This window comes from Lepidochelys olivacea (genome assembly GCF_965140295.1).
Source record: "Lepidochelys olivacea isolate rLepOli2 genome assembly, chromosome: 3".
In the NCBI taxonomy this organism is placed as follows: Eukaryota; Metazoa; Chordata; order Testudines; family Cheloniidae; genus Lepidochelys; species Lepidochelys olivacea.
In genome coordinates this window covers 62,998,442-63,014,546 of record NC_140413.1, presented here as the reverse complement: position 1 = coordinate 63,014,546, position 16,105 = coordinate 62,998,442, and the positions used below count along the sequence as shown (strand labels likewise).

The following is a 16,105-nucleotide window of genomic DNA, read 5'->3' as shown; positions in this document are numbered from 1 at the left end:
CCTGCACGAGGCGAGAATGATGTCAGCCCCAAGTGTTCAAAACTAAATATAAAAAATATTTCTTTGACTTAGCTTCTCCCCAATAGCTCTTCACACACACAGAAAGTAAAAAAAAAAAAAAAAAAAAAACCCTTAAAAATGTCTGTTGTGTCTTTTTTCAACCTGTTTCATTGTACTATTTGTTTCTTTAATTACTTAAGAGGAACTCAAGTACAGTTTATGGCTCTCAGCACAGAGCCTTTGCTATCTAGAATTACTTAGTAGTTATGTAGCATTATTCTTCAAAGCACTTTAGAGCTTTAACAAACCTCAGTGAATTAACTTCATTTTAGTTTTATTTCTCACCTTTGGCTCCGGAGAAAAAAGGCAAAGAGGAACTCTCATTGTTATTGTATGCACTTCCAAGAGACCTCAAGAGTGAAGCTAAAATCAATATTAATCTGTGCCAGAAAGTACCTCAATGTAAATGTCACTCTGGTGACTGTTAAAATTACAAAAGCCTCAACTTCAGAAGAACCAAATTACACCACTTTCAAGGAGAAAGATGTGAACATATTTCGGGCAAACAGAATGTATAAGACTCTATCTGAGTGCACCCAAGTTTTTTGTAACCAGATTGTGACATGCTCATCTGGTCTGATAAACACAATTGATTTGTATTCACACATAGTAACTATGTTCACAGCTCACTAATATATCAACCATGTCTGTGCATCAACACCCAACTTGTGTTTATATCAGTATTTTCTAGAAAAATATGGTTTATCCCACTGGGATATCATCATGGAGTGGACATGTGCACACATGGCAAAATATGGGGCAATGCATTCTGGGATGTCCTGCTGTACAGAGAATTCTGAAGAGGGAGGAATAGTCAACTAACTGGCATGGTTAGGAGGCTTATCTATACAGCAAAACTGGTTACTTGAATACACCCATGGGCCAACAGAGGTGGTGACGGATAACACGGATTTATCCCTGCATGATCACTAGTAGAGTATTAGCACAGCGTTATACATATCTTCCAGCCAAGCTTAATACCAGCTATAATATGTGGTTACAAACGCAGTTAAAAGTTATAGTGCAGATGGGGCCTGAAGGTGAACTTTTATACACTGGAGCAAATTTGAAAAAGAAATGAGTCATGCCATAAGGCAAGGTAGTTGGCCAGTATCCTGTTGTTAGGGGGCTTATTCCTTCACCACTCACTTCCCTGGTCCTTCTCGCATGAACAGAGAGCAACAATACCCAAAGTCCAAAGGTGCAAACAATTTGATGTTTATTGGGGTGAACTTCCAGCAAGCATGATTCCAATTTTCTTCCTTAGTGTCCCCCTTCCCAGCTCTGACACCATAGAGCCTTACACCTGTGTCCCTGTTCCCATTCCTGCTCTTAGCTAAACATGGTTCCAATTTCCCCCCCACATTCCCTGTTTCCCCCCCCATACTTCCTGATTTACTGCAGACTATATAGTAGAACTTGAGTTCTGCTTACGAATACCTTAACCAATCATTTTGCTGAAATTTAACTAACCAATCCTAACATATTGTAACATGACTATTTAACCAATTATATCCCACCACCTTAATTAGTTTACACCCAACAAAATTAATTATACAGCAGACAGAAACAATCACAGAACCAGACAGAGATTATACAGACAAATAATAGGTAAATGGGGACTACAGTGATAGAACAACAAAGAAATGAGGATTTCACATCCCAGCTATTGATAACTGAGTTCTTGCCAGACAGGATGCTATCAAACTAAGTTTTCTTTAAATCTTCTAGGCTCTTCCCTTTCTCTGGAGGCGATGGGCATTATCAGGACAGGACTGTATTCCTAACAGCCCCATAGCACCTTATTTCAATGTGACTAGTTTGGAATGTGAGGATGTGACCATTCGCTTCCCAGTTTATGGCTGCCTCTGCTGCTTAGCCAGAGGCCTTAGCCTAAGAACAAGGCCTCAGACTGTCACAGTGAGAGAAAGACCTTACCCCGGCAGACAGTGATTTTGTTTCTTTAATACCTCTATAACTAGCTAAGTGATAAATATATACCTAAATTCTTAAAGATAGGCCTTTACAGGCAGGCCTACATATCTATATCCTAACACCTTTGCCATTACATATTTTTAGGTTTTCCTCTCTTCCTGACCAATGCCTCCTTTGGCCTGATCCTGATTTAAAGGCACAATTCTGTGTTGTTGACATAGGAGCTCAGCAGGGATATTATTGTAAAGGCACAAAACTTGCGTGACAACTTCAGATCCTGGGTCAGATACCATGTGAAGGTGGGATGTGGCAAACAAGCCCTTCCTGGAATACGAACAGCCTTGCTAAAACAAACAGGGGTTGCCTTTCAGATGATTTTGCGCTGTTTAGTCAAATACATTTGAAAGTTTTTATCCAACTAGGATTTAAATCTAGAACCTGCTGCTTGTGAAATGTGCCATATGGACAGGCCTGGAAATTGAAATTCTTTAACAGCTCTAACACAGGCAGCACCAATGCATTAATTCCTGCATAAAAATGCACTTTGACCCTGTTCTGGAGATCACTTCCAGAGGAAAAAGTTAGTGAACTTTCTATACTTGTTCGGTGCTGCACCTCTGCTGAGACTACATGGTAATGGCAATAGTTTTGCAATTGACATCAAGCAAGCAAAACGCCCAGTCCCATTACCACACCCATGTTTTCCACAAAGTTTCAAAAGCGTTTCTCTCTACCTCCTTCCTCCCTACCCTCCAGGTGTGTGGGGGTGGTAGGAGCACCCAAACTGTGTGAGCAAGCTTCTGGAAATTCAAAGGCTACACCAAATTTGCAGAGTAATTCACATTGTACACCCAGGTAAATTAGAAACAAGCAAAAGTTCTCCTTTCATCTCCCGTTTTCTGCCAAAGAACCACAGTAGGAAGGGACATGAATACATAAAGTCCTGTGAAGCAGTTCAACTCTGATATCTGCACCATTCTATTTGGGCAGTATTGTTATGTAGTAGCTGGTATGTATGAGTACCACTGCCTTCTGCTGGATAGAATAAGCACTGCTCAGCTGTAGACTAGAGGTCCTTCACAGATAACATCCAATAGACATTTTTGTTTAGCTGAAATTATACAGCAAGGGGTATAGTTTTGGTGCAGGATGAGATTTGCTCCTGCCACTGTGAAGTTGCAAGTACTTCTGGCATGTAGCACAGTGACAATCAAGAGAAGAGACAGAAGTCCTAGCTGTCATCTCTTAGCTGTTCCTAGGTCAGCACATATTTTTTCTAGTATTGTCTCCTATACTGCCTGAACATTTTGATCATCGCTTGGTTGGCATGCTAACCTGGTACAGGTTGTCTGCCATGTACTTCAATTTGCTGGACACAGAGAGATGTACTCTCTTGAAGCTTCTACGTTTATCCATTTTTTTAGTTCATTTCTCTTCCATTTTCTCCCTTTCTTATGTTCTCTCAAATTTTCCCTCCTCTCTGCCTCTCCTGCATCCTTTTCCTCCTTCTCTTCTGCTTAGGACCCCTAACCCCGGTCCTCTCATCTATCTTTCCCTTTGTACCACACAAATCACTTTCCTTGTGCACCCCTCATCACATCATTTCTCATTCTCAGGTATGCTACTTCACTCTCTCACAACTGGTTTGTTTACTGATCAGAAGAATGGTATCTGACCCACTGTTGCTACCCCATTTTCCTCCAAGATACACATCAGGACAAGAAATTACATGGGCACAGATACTTCATTATTTAAAAGAATAACACAGCGTCAAAACAACCCTCTTGTACATGAGGAAGCAAGGAGGGATGCCTTTTCTTTGAAAAATTTGAGATAGCAATTTGAATGGCTAAGATGACTGATTATTTAACGTTTACATTACAGCAGCACCTAAAGACGCGCACCCGAGATCAGGGCCCTACTGCGTTAGGCGCTGTACAAACACTGTAAGCGCTGCAGTAGGAGACAGTTCTTTCTCCAAAAAGCTTACACTCTGAGGAGACAAGAAAGTAGGGGAGGAGTAACAAAGATGCAAGAGGTGAAGTCAATTATCCAAGGTCACAAAGCAGGTGAGTAGCAGTGCCACAAACACAACTCAGGTTTCCTTACTCTTATGTGGTCACTTTGTTTAGTTGTAATTATTTTTTCTCATAGTTTTCAACAAATACAAGAGCGTATGATAGGTAAGTACAACTAGGCGAATCAGGATATATGAAGTTTAAGTAGGGACTTTGGGTGGGGGATGGGGGGGGGTTAATTTTCCCCCAGGAATTTATCAGGGTTTATTACCACCACCGCGACAAAAAAAAAAAAACAGGTGAAAAATCAGTGCAAAAAAACCTATTAATAATTTGTCTGCGTAAATATCAGGATTTATTTTGGTGGACGGAAAGACGGGGGAAAAGTATTTGGTATAGATTAATGCTTTGAGTTCCGTTCATCAGTGTGGTTTGCTGTAAAACTAAAACAGCACTCAAAACACAATGCCACTTCTGAATTTAAGAAAACAATACATCTCTAATACCCAAATAAAACTTTTCATTTGAATAAACAGTTTACAGCTGTAGACTTAGAACTATTAGCCTATAACTATTTACATTTAATAATTGGGCCACACCATTTGTAACCCATACATTCAACTTCATCCTTTTCTCCTGTTTTGGGTTTTTTTTAAACTTTCAATTATTTCCTTGTGTTCTGAAACATATTCCGATACAGATTTTCATTTTCTTCCCATTTTAGTGGGTCAGATCTTTAAACTGTTATCTGATAAGAGCTTGAAATGTGCATGTGGTGGGCGTGAGATTCATCAGTACGTTCAGATGTGCACATACTTCAGAACTTGCATGCATGCCTATTTGTTTATTGTATTTTCTAGACTAATACATCTCCTCACCTCAACAGGCAGCTTTGCATATACACACACAGACTAATATATTATCATAATACATATATTTCATGCAATGTATTGTATTTTCCCAATAAAACAAGTTATTTTTTATATATTTGAATGACACAAAAGTAGGGTGAAAAGTCGGAAAATAATGAATAATACTTTTTGTAAAACCTGGGAATTTTTCGGTAAAATGGGTTTAAACTGAAAATTAAGGGGCTTAAGTTTAAGTAAGTAACAAGCAACCATGAAAAGTCTTTTTGGTTTTACTCAGCCACATCATGCACACATCTCAAAACAAGCACAGAAAGGCACTAGAGTTCTTTTTGTTAATGTGAGAGGCAAGCCAAGTGAGCTGATTAATATTTAGACACTGACTTTTTCAATATATTTATGAACTGTTTAAACTTTTGGCATAGCAATCCCTCCTTCAATTAATCCTCTCTTCAATTGCAAGAGCCGCCCAGATTTTAGCAATCCATCTGATTCAAGCTGGCATGTACCTATTGCCCCATTCTGTGGCTAGGACTGTGGAGTGAGGAATTGAGGTGACGTGTCAGATTTTATCTTAGTTCTTATTTGAAAAATTCTCAGGCAAGAATATAGGGGAAATAGGACCAAGTGTCTCCTGCTTCATTGCTTATATTCGTGTTACGGTTCTATATTCTTGGTACATTTTCACTACATGTGAGAAGAGCTGCTTGCGGCCCTATTGCATCCTTTCCAACATTTATCTAATGCCAAGCTTCCAACTTTATTCAATTCAGATGGAGTAAGATAAGAAGTATATGCAATCTGGAATTATCAACTAAGTGAGATGTGCATAGATATTTTGAAAATATGCCTAAAAATAGCCAGGTTTTGTGCAGAACAAGATGCACTCTCGGCAGGACCTCATGATTATTTCATTGAGAGTGGATTGGAAGGGTTGCAAGTATTCATTTGGAATGAATTTCCTCATTATTAGTCACTTGCATTCAAGCAAAACAAGAGAAGCTATTTATCAGCCGTGAAAGAGGTCTAAACGGCAAGAATTAGTAAAAAGGAAGAGCGTGTTTTATCCTTATTTTTAGATTACTTCACGTGGCCCCAATTTTGCAGAAACCTAGACACATATAGAAAAGGAATACTTGTGGCACCTTAGAGACTAACCAATTTATTAGAGCATAAGCTTTCGTGAGCTACAGCTCACTTCCTCAGATGCGTATCGTGGAAACTGCAGCAGGCTTTATATATACACAGAGAATATGAAACAATACCTACTCCCACCCCACTGTCCTGCTGGTAATAGCTTATCTAAAGTGATCATCAGGTGGGCCATTTCCAGCACAAATCCAGGTTTTCTCACCCTCCACCCCCCCACACAAATTCACTCTCCTGCTGGTGATAGCCCATCCAAAGTGACAACTCTTTACACAATGTGCATGACAATCAAGTTGGGCTATTTCCTGCACAAATCCAGGTTTTCTCACATCCCCCCACCCCCATACACACACAAACTCACTCTCCTGCTGGTAATAGCTCATCCAAACTGACCACTCTTCAAGTTTAAATCCAAGTTAAACCAGAACATCGGGGGGGGTAGGAAAAAACAAGAGGAAACAGGCTACCTTGCATAATGACTTAGCCACTCCCAGTCTCTATTTAAGCCTAAATTAATAGTATCCAATTTGCAAATGAATTCCAATTCAGCAGTTTCTCGCTGGAGTCTGGATTTGAAGTTTTTTTGTTTTAAGATAGCGACCTTCATGTCTGTGATTGCGTGATCAGAGAGATAGAAGTGTTCTCCGACTGGTTTATGAATGTTATAATTCTTGACATCTGATTTGTGTCCATTTATTCTTTTACGTAGAGACTGTCCAGTTTGACCAATGTACATGGCAGAGGGGCATTGCTGGCACATGATGGCATATATCACATTGGTGGATGTGCAGGTGAACGAGCCTCTGATAGTGTGGCTGATGTTATTAGGCCCTGTGATGGTGTCCCCTGAATAGATATGTGGGCACAATTGGCAACGGGCTTTGTTGCAAGGATAAGTTCCTGGGTTAGTGGTTCTGTTGTGTGGTATGTGGTTGTTGGTGAGTATTTGCTTCAGGTTGCGGGGCTGTCTGTAGGCAAGGACTGGCCTGTCTCCCAAGATTTGTGAGAGTGTTGGGTCATCCTTTAGGATAGGTTGTAGATCCTTAATAATGCGTTGGAGGGGTTTTAGTTGGGGGCTGAAGGTGACGGCTAGCGGCGTTCTGTTATTTTCTTTGTTAGGCCTGTCCTGTAGTAGGTAACTTCTGGGAACTCTTCTGGCTCTATCAATCTGTTTCTTTACTTCTGCAGGTGGGTATTGTAGTTGTAAGAAAGCTTGACAGAGATCTTGTAGGTGTTTGTCTCTGTCTGAGGGGTTGGAGCAAATGCGGTTGTATCGCAGAGCTTGGCTGTAGACGATGGATCGTGTGGTGTGGTCAGGGTGAAAGCTGGAGGCATGCAGGTAGGAATAGCGGTCAGTAGGTTTCCGGTATAGGGTGGTGTTTATGTGACCATTGTTTATTAGCACTGTAGTGTCCAGGAAGTGGATCTCTTGTGTGGACTGGACCAGGCTGAGGTTGGTGGTGGGATGGAAATTGTTGAAATCATGGTGGAATTCCTCAAGGGATTCTTTTCCATGGGTCCAGATGATGAAGATGTCATCAATATAGCGCAAGTAGAGTAGGGGCTTTAGGGGACGAGAGCTGAGGAAGCGTTGTTCTAAATCAGCCATAAAAATGTTGGCATACTGTGGGGCCATGCGGGTACCCATAGCAGTGCCGCTGATCTGAAGGTATACATTGTCCCCAAATGTGAAGTAGTTATGGGTAAGGACAAAGTCACAAAGTTCAGCTACCAGGTTAGCCGTGACAGTATCGGGGATAGTGTTCTTGACGGCTTGTAGTCCATCTTTGTGTGGAATGTTGGTGTAGAGGGCTTCTACATCCATAGTGGCCAGGATGGTGTTATCAGGAAGATCACCGATGGATTGAAGTTTCCTCAGGAAGTCAGTGGTGTCTCGAAGGTAGCTGGGAGTGCTGGTAGCGTAGGGCCTGAGGAGGGAGTCTACATAGCCAGACAATCCTGCTGTCAGGGTGCCAATGCCTGAGATGATGGGGCGCCCAGGATTTCCAGGTTTATGGATCTTGGGTAGTAGATAGAATATCCCAGGTCGGGGTTCCAGGGGTGTGTCTGTGCGGATTTGATCTTGTGCTTTTTCAGGAAGTTTCTTGAGCAAATGCTGTAGTTGCTTTTGTTAACTCTCAGTGGGATCAGAGGGTAATGGCTTGTAGAAACTCGTGTTGGAGAGCTGCCGAGCAGGATATTCTATCTACTACCCCCCCCCCAGATGTTCTGGTTTAACTTGGATTTAAACTTGAAGAGTGGTCAGTTTGGATGAGCTATTACCAGCAGGAGAGTGAGTTTGTGTGTGTATGGGGGCGGGGGGGATGTGAGAAAACCTGGATTTGTGCAGGAAATAGCCCAACTTGATTGTCATGCACATTGTGTAAAGAGTTGTCACTTTGGATGGGCTATCACCAGCAGGAGAGTGAATTTGTGTGGGGGGTGGAGGGTGAGAAAACCTGGATTTGTGCTGGAAATGGCCCACCTGATGATCACTTTAGATAAGCTATTACCAGCAGGACAGTGGGGTGGGAGTAGGTATTGTTTCATATTCTCTGTGTATATATAAAGCCTGCTGCAGTTTCCACGATATGCATCTGAGGAAGTGAGCTGTAGCTCATGAAAGCTTATGCTCTAATAAATTGGTTAGTCTCTAAGGTGCCACAAGTACTCCTTTTCTTTTTGCGAATACAGACTAACACGGCTGTTACTCTGAAACTAGACACATATGTGAATCATACACATTGAGTTTAATGGGACAGCTCACATAGGTTGAGTTATACAAGTGTGTGTTCGTAGTCATTTATCAATTTGCTCCCAAACCACCTCTAATGACACCTCAATCTGGGACAGTTCCTCAGATTTGTCAACTAAATAAAAAGGCTCAGATTGGAGAATCTCCCTCACATCCTCAACCATGAAGACCGATGCAAAGAATTCATTTAGTTTCCCCACAATGGTCTTATCCTCCTTGAGTGCTCCTTTAGCATCCTGATTGTCCCGTGGCCCACTGGCTGTTTAGTAGGCTTCCTGCTTCTGATGTAAATTTTTTGATGTTACTTTTTGTCTTTGTCTAGCTGTTCTTCAAATTCTTTTTGGCCTTCCTAATTATATTTTTACACTTCATTTGCCAGATCTTACGCTCCTTTCTATTTTTCTCAATAGGATTTAACTTCCACTTTTTAAAGGATGCCTTTTTGCCTCTTACTGCTTCTTTTACTTTGTTGTTTAGCCATGGTGTCACTTTTTTGGTCCTCTTACTATGTGTTTTTTAATTTGGGGTATACATTTAATTTAAGCCTCTATTATGATGTCTTTAAAAAGTTTCCATGCAGCTCACAGGAATTTCACTTTTGGTACTGCACCTTTTAATTTCTGGTTAAATAACTTCCTCATTTTTATAGTTCCCCTTTCTGAAATTAAATGCTACCGTGGTGATTAAATGCTACCGTGAAAATTCAAATCTGTGCCTATACTAAAATGAGATATAAATGAAAAGGAGGAATAACATTGGGCTTTGTGAGGCATCTCATCTGGTTCCCACAGCACAGTTACCCAGTCTGTAATTAAAAATTAAATTAAAGCTGACAAACGTAATGACATGAATGATACTTCTTGTTTTCCTGCGACTTCTCTCAGAAATGTAACTAATTTTAGCTACTGATGCAGAAGCAGTCAGGGGAAGTGCCTCCAAACATTCTCATTCATTGACTAGGGGACAGTACAGCCCTCAGTAGGGGAGGTAATCACTGTAGGACTTCCAGCTATTTATACACTGGGAAACCTGACTCAAGAGTGGGAGTGGTACCTTTGGAGAAAAGGACACTAAAAGAGGTCATGATGAAGCACGTACAGTGTATTAACAAAAACACTTGTGCAAGAAGTTAAACTTCTAGTTTGCCAACTAGCTTTTAAGGGCACAATATTAAGGATGGCAAAACAACCTTCAAAAAGATTTACCTTTAAAGCAAAAGGTAAATGACCACTTGCTAATCTGATTTCTCTTGCTAATTTATTTAAGCATACCTAAAATTGAAACACGCTTCTAAATTACTGTTTTGAACGGTACTTATTAAAATCAGTGTAACAGAATAAAAGTATAAAAAAATCTTGGCATAAGCATCCTCTTTGTACACCGTATTTCAGCTTCTTGTAATAGGTCTACCACCTTTAAAGCATCTTCTGTGAAGTTCAGAACAGTACTTTAACTGAAGAGGTTTTTAAAACTAGTATTAAATTTTAGCTATTTTCTGAACACCACAAAAACTAGATAAGTATTTTTCTAAGAATATTTTGCGCCTTGAAAAAAAAGAAGCAAGTAGAAAACTGAATTTACAAGGAACAATTTTTATACAGTGTAAGCCACTTTATTTACATTGTTCTTCAGAGTTTTATTAATACTTCCAGTGTGTCATTTATCAATCAATGACAACTGAAAATCTCAAAGCCAGGATGTTAGATTTACATTTATCAACAAACAATGCTGTGTTTTAGCACTTTAACATTAACAATATTACAGAAGTGTTTGTTTTCCAAAAGTCTAAGACAATCCACTGGACATAATGAAAGTCAACGATATTGACTATGTTTGACGGTATAGAACGAAACTGTAGAATATACTTTCCAAGTGGTACTTGCAAGGACTCTGTCAGGGACTTTAGATCCACAGTTTGGGTTTTATAGAAAATTCACCCCCCCCCCATCTTTTTTTAAAAAGTTTCCTCAAAATGTTGTTTTTTATTTAGACATACACACACAAGTATTTGCAATCTAAATTCTATAGCCTTGTGCCAGTACCTGGACCATAAAACGTGACTGTCTAGCTCATTCACTATTTAACCAGAGTGACATTCAAATGGTAAACAGACAGCAGAGGGTAAAGAGTATATTAGATTTTTTAAATTCTGTATTAATAATCTATGGCATTATTTGCAACAGAGATCATGACATTTACTTTAAATATAGAATCTTTATGCTGTCAGCGTCCTTTTTGTAAAAGAGCAGATCAATATATATATCAAAATTATTTTACACATTTCTAATAAATCATGCATTACTGCACATCATTTCTTTGTCCGTGTTTGATTGCCAGGTTTTGTAAATGCAGATACATCAAGACTTTCACCACTGTTGCACTGTTCGTATAAAGTCTGAAATTTAAAAAGATAAAGGGGTAGAAATAATCATTCCAAGAATTACTTATTCAAATGTCTGTTTGTAACAAATGATGCTATAGTGTACAAAATTGTTTCAATAGACAGTAATGAGTACCATCTAAACCAAGCACTAAAATGTCAGATATATGCAAATATGAGGAAATTAATAGTAAGACAAGGTAAAGAAGTATTAGCATTAAATGCAGTTTAGTGTCCAGATGGTGAAAAACATACAAAGCAAGACCACTAAGAAAATAAATATGAACATTTTGAGCAATGCAGGCAGAGGAGGGACTGAAAATCACCCAGATCTAAATTACACCAATACCAGTATGGAAGGATGAAGGTATTTGCACCCAGTTCTCCCCCTCTTCTATGCGAGTAGGTAGAGTTCCATAGAGGAACTGGAGAAAAATTATTTGGTTGAGACATCTTGGGTAGGTGTCCATATTGACATCGCCACATTACAGGGCAAAATTAGGGCAGTAAGAGAAATTTGTTTTTGTCAAATGGCTGCCATCCATATGGACAAATAGGTCCAACTACTAGAGATCATATTCAGGCAAGGAAGACCTAACAGAGTTATTACACAGCTGCCATAGAAGTGCATGCGGGATAGAATAAAACTGTTACTTGCACAGTAACTCTGGTTCTTTGAGATATGTTGTCCATAGTTTATTTTTATACTTTCCACCCACACCGTTGGTGCATGTGTGCCCAGTATACTCAAGCTGAAGGCTTTTACCTGGTGGGCTGTACCCGTTAAGGCAACACATCCTCACAAACCTCTAACTGATGGCATTAAGGGCAGCGCTGCCCTAATTACCTTTTATTTCCTTTGCCATATGGAATCCTGATGTTAATAGACTCCAAGTAATGAGGATAGAAAGCACATCATGGAACATTCATACAAATACCACATCTTAACCACAATTATAATATAGATAAGTAACTTTCAGTGATTATCCATCTATATATTCCACTTCTGGTGACTCCCAAGCACTAGCCCTTGCTGAAGGCGTGTACCAGGAATCTAGTGAACATAGAACTGTCCTGCCAAGTTTGTGTCATCTCTGGATGCCCTTACTATGGCCTAATGTTGTGTCAACATGTAGCTGGAAAAGTGTCGTGTTACACAGGTCCATAATTGGTAGATTTCTGAGAGAGGCTACAGAAATAGACTGAGTCCTTGTGGAATGTCCAGTTACTCTTGAAGGTGGGTGTTTGTTAGGAGTTGGCTGATTGGATCTCCTCTTGCACTGGACTCTATTAGCAATTCTTTTGTGATGAAACAGCCTCATCTTTAACTCCCTCTGCTTATGTCACGAAAAGTCTGAGACTTCCTAATATGCTCAGTCCTTTCTCACTAAAAACAAATTGCTCTATATACATCTAAGAAATGCAATTTTTCTTCACCTCTGAGGTGTATTATTTGGTTCAAATGAAACTCAAAACTGCTTTAGGTAAGAACTTGAGGTTTGGTTTCAGGATATCTAGTCATTAGGGAAAATCATGGATGGTGGGTCTGCCATTAGAGCCTGTAATTCTCTCATTCTTCTGGTCGATGTTACTACCACCAAAGAAGGATGTTTTGATAGAGAGGTGAAGTATGGAGCAAGGAGCTGAAAGGGTAAAACCAGAGGATACAGTAGAATCAAAATCTAAAGTTCTCAGAAGGCACGTATTCCTTTGCTAAAGTGAAGACTTACCAGGCATTTTAGAAACCTTGCTACCTTTGGGTGAGAAAAAGTAGAAAATCCCTGTATGGTGGGCAAAAAGCTGTCTCAAAGAGCTCAGAGACAGGTGTGAGTTTTTGAGATGTAGAAGACAATCTAGGACTGAGATGTTAGACTGATGGAGACAAATAATGTTAATGGCACCTTGTCATAAATATAAAGGGAAGGGTAAACACCTTTAAAATACCTCCTGGCCAGAGGAAAAGCCCTTTCATCTGTAAAGGGTTAAGAAGCTAAGATAACCTCGCTGGCACCTGACCAAAATGACCAATGAGGAGAGAAGATACTTTCAAAGCTGGAGGGGAGGAGAAACAAAGGCTCTGTGTCTGTCTGTGTGATGCTTTTGCTAGGGACAGCACAGGAATGGAGTCTGAGAACTTAGTAAGTAATCTAGCTAGATATGTGTTAGATTCTGTTTTCTTTAAATGGCTGAGAAAATAGCTGTGCTGAATGGAATGTAAATTCTGGTTTTTGTGTCTTTGTAACTTAAAGTTTTGCTTAGGGGGATTCTCTAGGTTTTGAATCTGATTACCCTGTAAGGTATTTACCATTCTGATTTTACAGAGGTGATTCTTTTTACGTTTTCTTCTATTAAAATTCTTCTTTTAAGAATCGGATTGTTTTTTTCCCCACTGTTCTTAAGAGCGAAAGGGTTTGGGTCTGTGTTCACCTATGCAAATTGGTGAGGATTTTTATCAAACCTTCCCCAGGAAAGGGGGTGTGGATTTTGGGAGGATTTTGGGGGGAAAGACGTTTCCAAACGGGCTCTTTCCCAGTTATATATCTGTTAGACGTTTGATGGTGGCAGCGATAAAGTCCAAGGGCAAAAGGTAAAATAGTTTGTACCTTGGGGAAGTTTTAACCTACGCTGGTAAAAGTAAGCTTAGGAGGTTTTCATGCAGGTCTCCACATCTGTACCCTAGAGTTCAGAGTGGGGAAGGAACCTTGACACACCTATATTAAGAACCTCTTCCATTTGGAGAGGTAAGTGGATCCTGTGTAGTCTCTGATAAAATCAGCCATTCAGCATCCTTGCTGTCAGATGGAGTCTCATTGGATCTGGATACAGGATCTGTCCTTAATTCAGATATTACATCCAAGAACAGAGGTAAGGTTATTTGGTGGCTGAACTATACCTTTGGAGATTTGCATACTAAACTGCCTTGACCAAGTGGGGGAATATCACAATTAAATGTGGCTGCATTCTACTTGGTTTTCCTTCGAATTCTTGGTATCATGGCAATTGGGAGATACATATAATAGTATCCAAGGGCCATGGGATTAGAATTGGATCTTGGGCCATTCCCCTGGAGCAGAATCAATGACATCTCGTGTTTTCCCTAGTGGAACAGATCAATAGTGGGAAAACTCCATCTTGAGAAAATGGAGTGAATCACCTTTTATCTGAATTCCCTGCTGAGGTTCTCCACTAGTAAATTGTGAATCCCTGAAAACAGAATGGCTGTTAAGGTAACATCATGAGGAATGCAGAAATTCCAACGTTATACTGCTTCCCAACACAGTAGGGAGGATCTGGCTCATCTCTGTTTGTTTAGGTAAAATAGAACAGTTGTGCTGGTCGTTACTTGAACAGAGAGGCCTTTGATCTTTGCCAGAAAGACTTCACAAATTTGATGGATAGCTCTCCACTCCAGTATGTTTATGTGAAGTGATGTTTCTTGAGGTGACTAAATGCCCTGAGTTCGCACATTGTCTATATGGTCTACTCATTCTAGGGAAGATGCACGAATCACACGGATCTTAGAGGGAAAGGGACTCCTTTGCAGGCTCTCTGTGGATCTATCTACTATTTCAGAGATAGTAAAACTATCAGTGGAACATGCCCCCAAAATTCCTGGCAAGTTACCTGCACTCACACACTGCAAAGGAAAGTGAAAACTCCCCAAGTTCACTGCCAATCTGACCTGGTGGAAGATTCCTTCTAAACCCCATGTATGGAGATCAGTTAGACCCTGATCATGTGAGCAAGACCAAGTCAGCTAAAACACAAGACAGAAAGAGCTCAGTGCCACCTCAGAGCTCTGGTCTTCGACATCCTTTGTCCCATGTCCACCTGTGGTCATCTCTAATACTTCAGGAAAAGGAAATGAAAAACACACTCCTGAATACATGAGGGAGGGGAGAAATCCCTCTGACACACTTGCAGGTGGCCAGCTGAAACCCTGAAGCATAGGCTTTTAGGAAACATAAGAGGTAAACCAGAAGTGAGCCCAAAAGCTGTTGAGATGCTGGAGGTGCCTGGGGCCTCACAGGTGCTCTCTCTGGATGAGCTCGGCACCGAGGGCAAAGACTTCGCTGGGGAACTCCTCTTTCTCTGAGTGTCCAATTTTGGGGAGGTCGTGGCTCACTTTCTTGAAGCTTTGGAAGGCTGAGCATCGACATTGTTAGATCTTTTACTGCTCTGTGATTCTGATGTTTTCTCCTGAGGAGGCTAGTGAGACTTTTCCATCAAAATAATTTTAAGGCAGAGATCCCTCGCCTTTAAATTGCCACAGTGAGCACATTTCTGGGGGATATGAATTTCCCCCAGGCAATGGACACGAGATGCGCAGCTGTCAGAGACCGGTATCGCCTTGTGGGAAGAGTCGCATCTCTTAAAACCGGGTGAGCCTGGCATTACATCCGTTAATTTTTCCCAATTGGGAAGGAAAATGAAAAAAGATATATATAGAAATTAGTTAAAGGAAACTTTATTTCTACCACTAAGTTAAGGAACCAAAACCAAAAGGAAATTAAAAAAAAAACACAACAAAAAACTGGCTAAGTAAAATCTAATTAAATCTAAGAGCTATAAAACTAAAACTAGGATGTAAACTATTTTCTTTTCTAAAGATTCTTGAAGAGGCAGCACTGCCACTGGGCTCTGTCTGCAGCCGAGGACATTGAGAAGGAACTGAATAGGTTGTGTCGTGCGTGCGCTACACAAGGCGCCAAAGGCCAGCTACTGTGCACACGCACCCCAAATGAGCACTGCTACCTAAAATCTCCAATCTCTGGTGCAGGGACGCACCGACACCTAAAGTGGAGCACCCACAGGGACACTACTGGGAGAAGAAACATCTTTTTGTAACAAGTTACACCCTTGGCACTGAACGAGTCGAGGTTGATGGCAACGAAGGGATCTGTAACGTATGATAGGATATTGCCGAAGACTGTAGCGG

General features: G+C 40.5%; 1 protein-coding gene across 2 annotated transcripts in view; it reads right to left on the bottom strand.

Annotated features, from left to right (window-relative positions):
- Nucleotides 1–10,376: 10,376 nt before the first annotated feature.
- TTK (TTK protein kinase) overlaps nt 10,377–16,105 on the bottom strand; it is a 99,980-nt gene continuing 94,251 nt past the window's right edge. For both annotated transcript variants that reach the window (XM_084623177.1, XM_084623176.1), the window contains exon 22: nt 10,377–11,181. In XM_084623177.1, the coding sequence (XP_084479303.1) occupies nt 11,095–11,181 (87 nt within the window). In that variant the 3' untranslated portion in view covers nt 10,377–11,094. The remainder of the gene's footprint in view (nt 11,182–16,105) is intronic.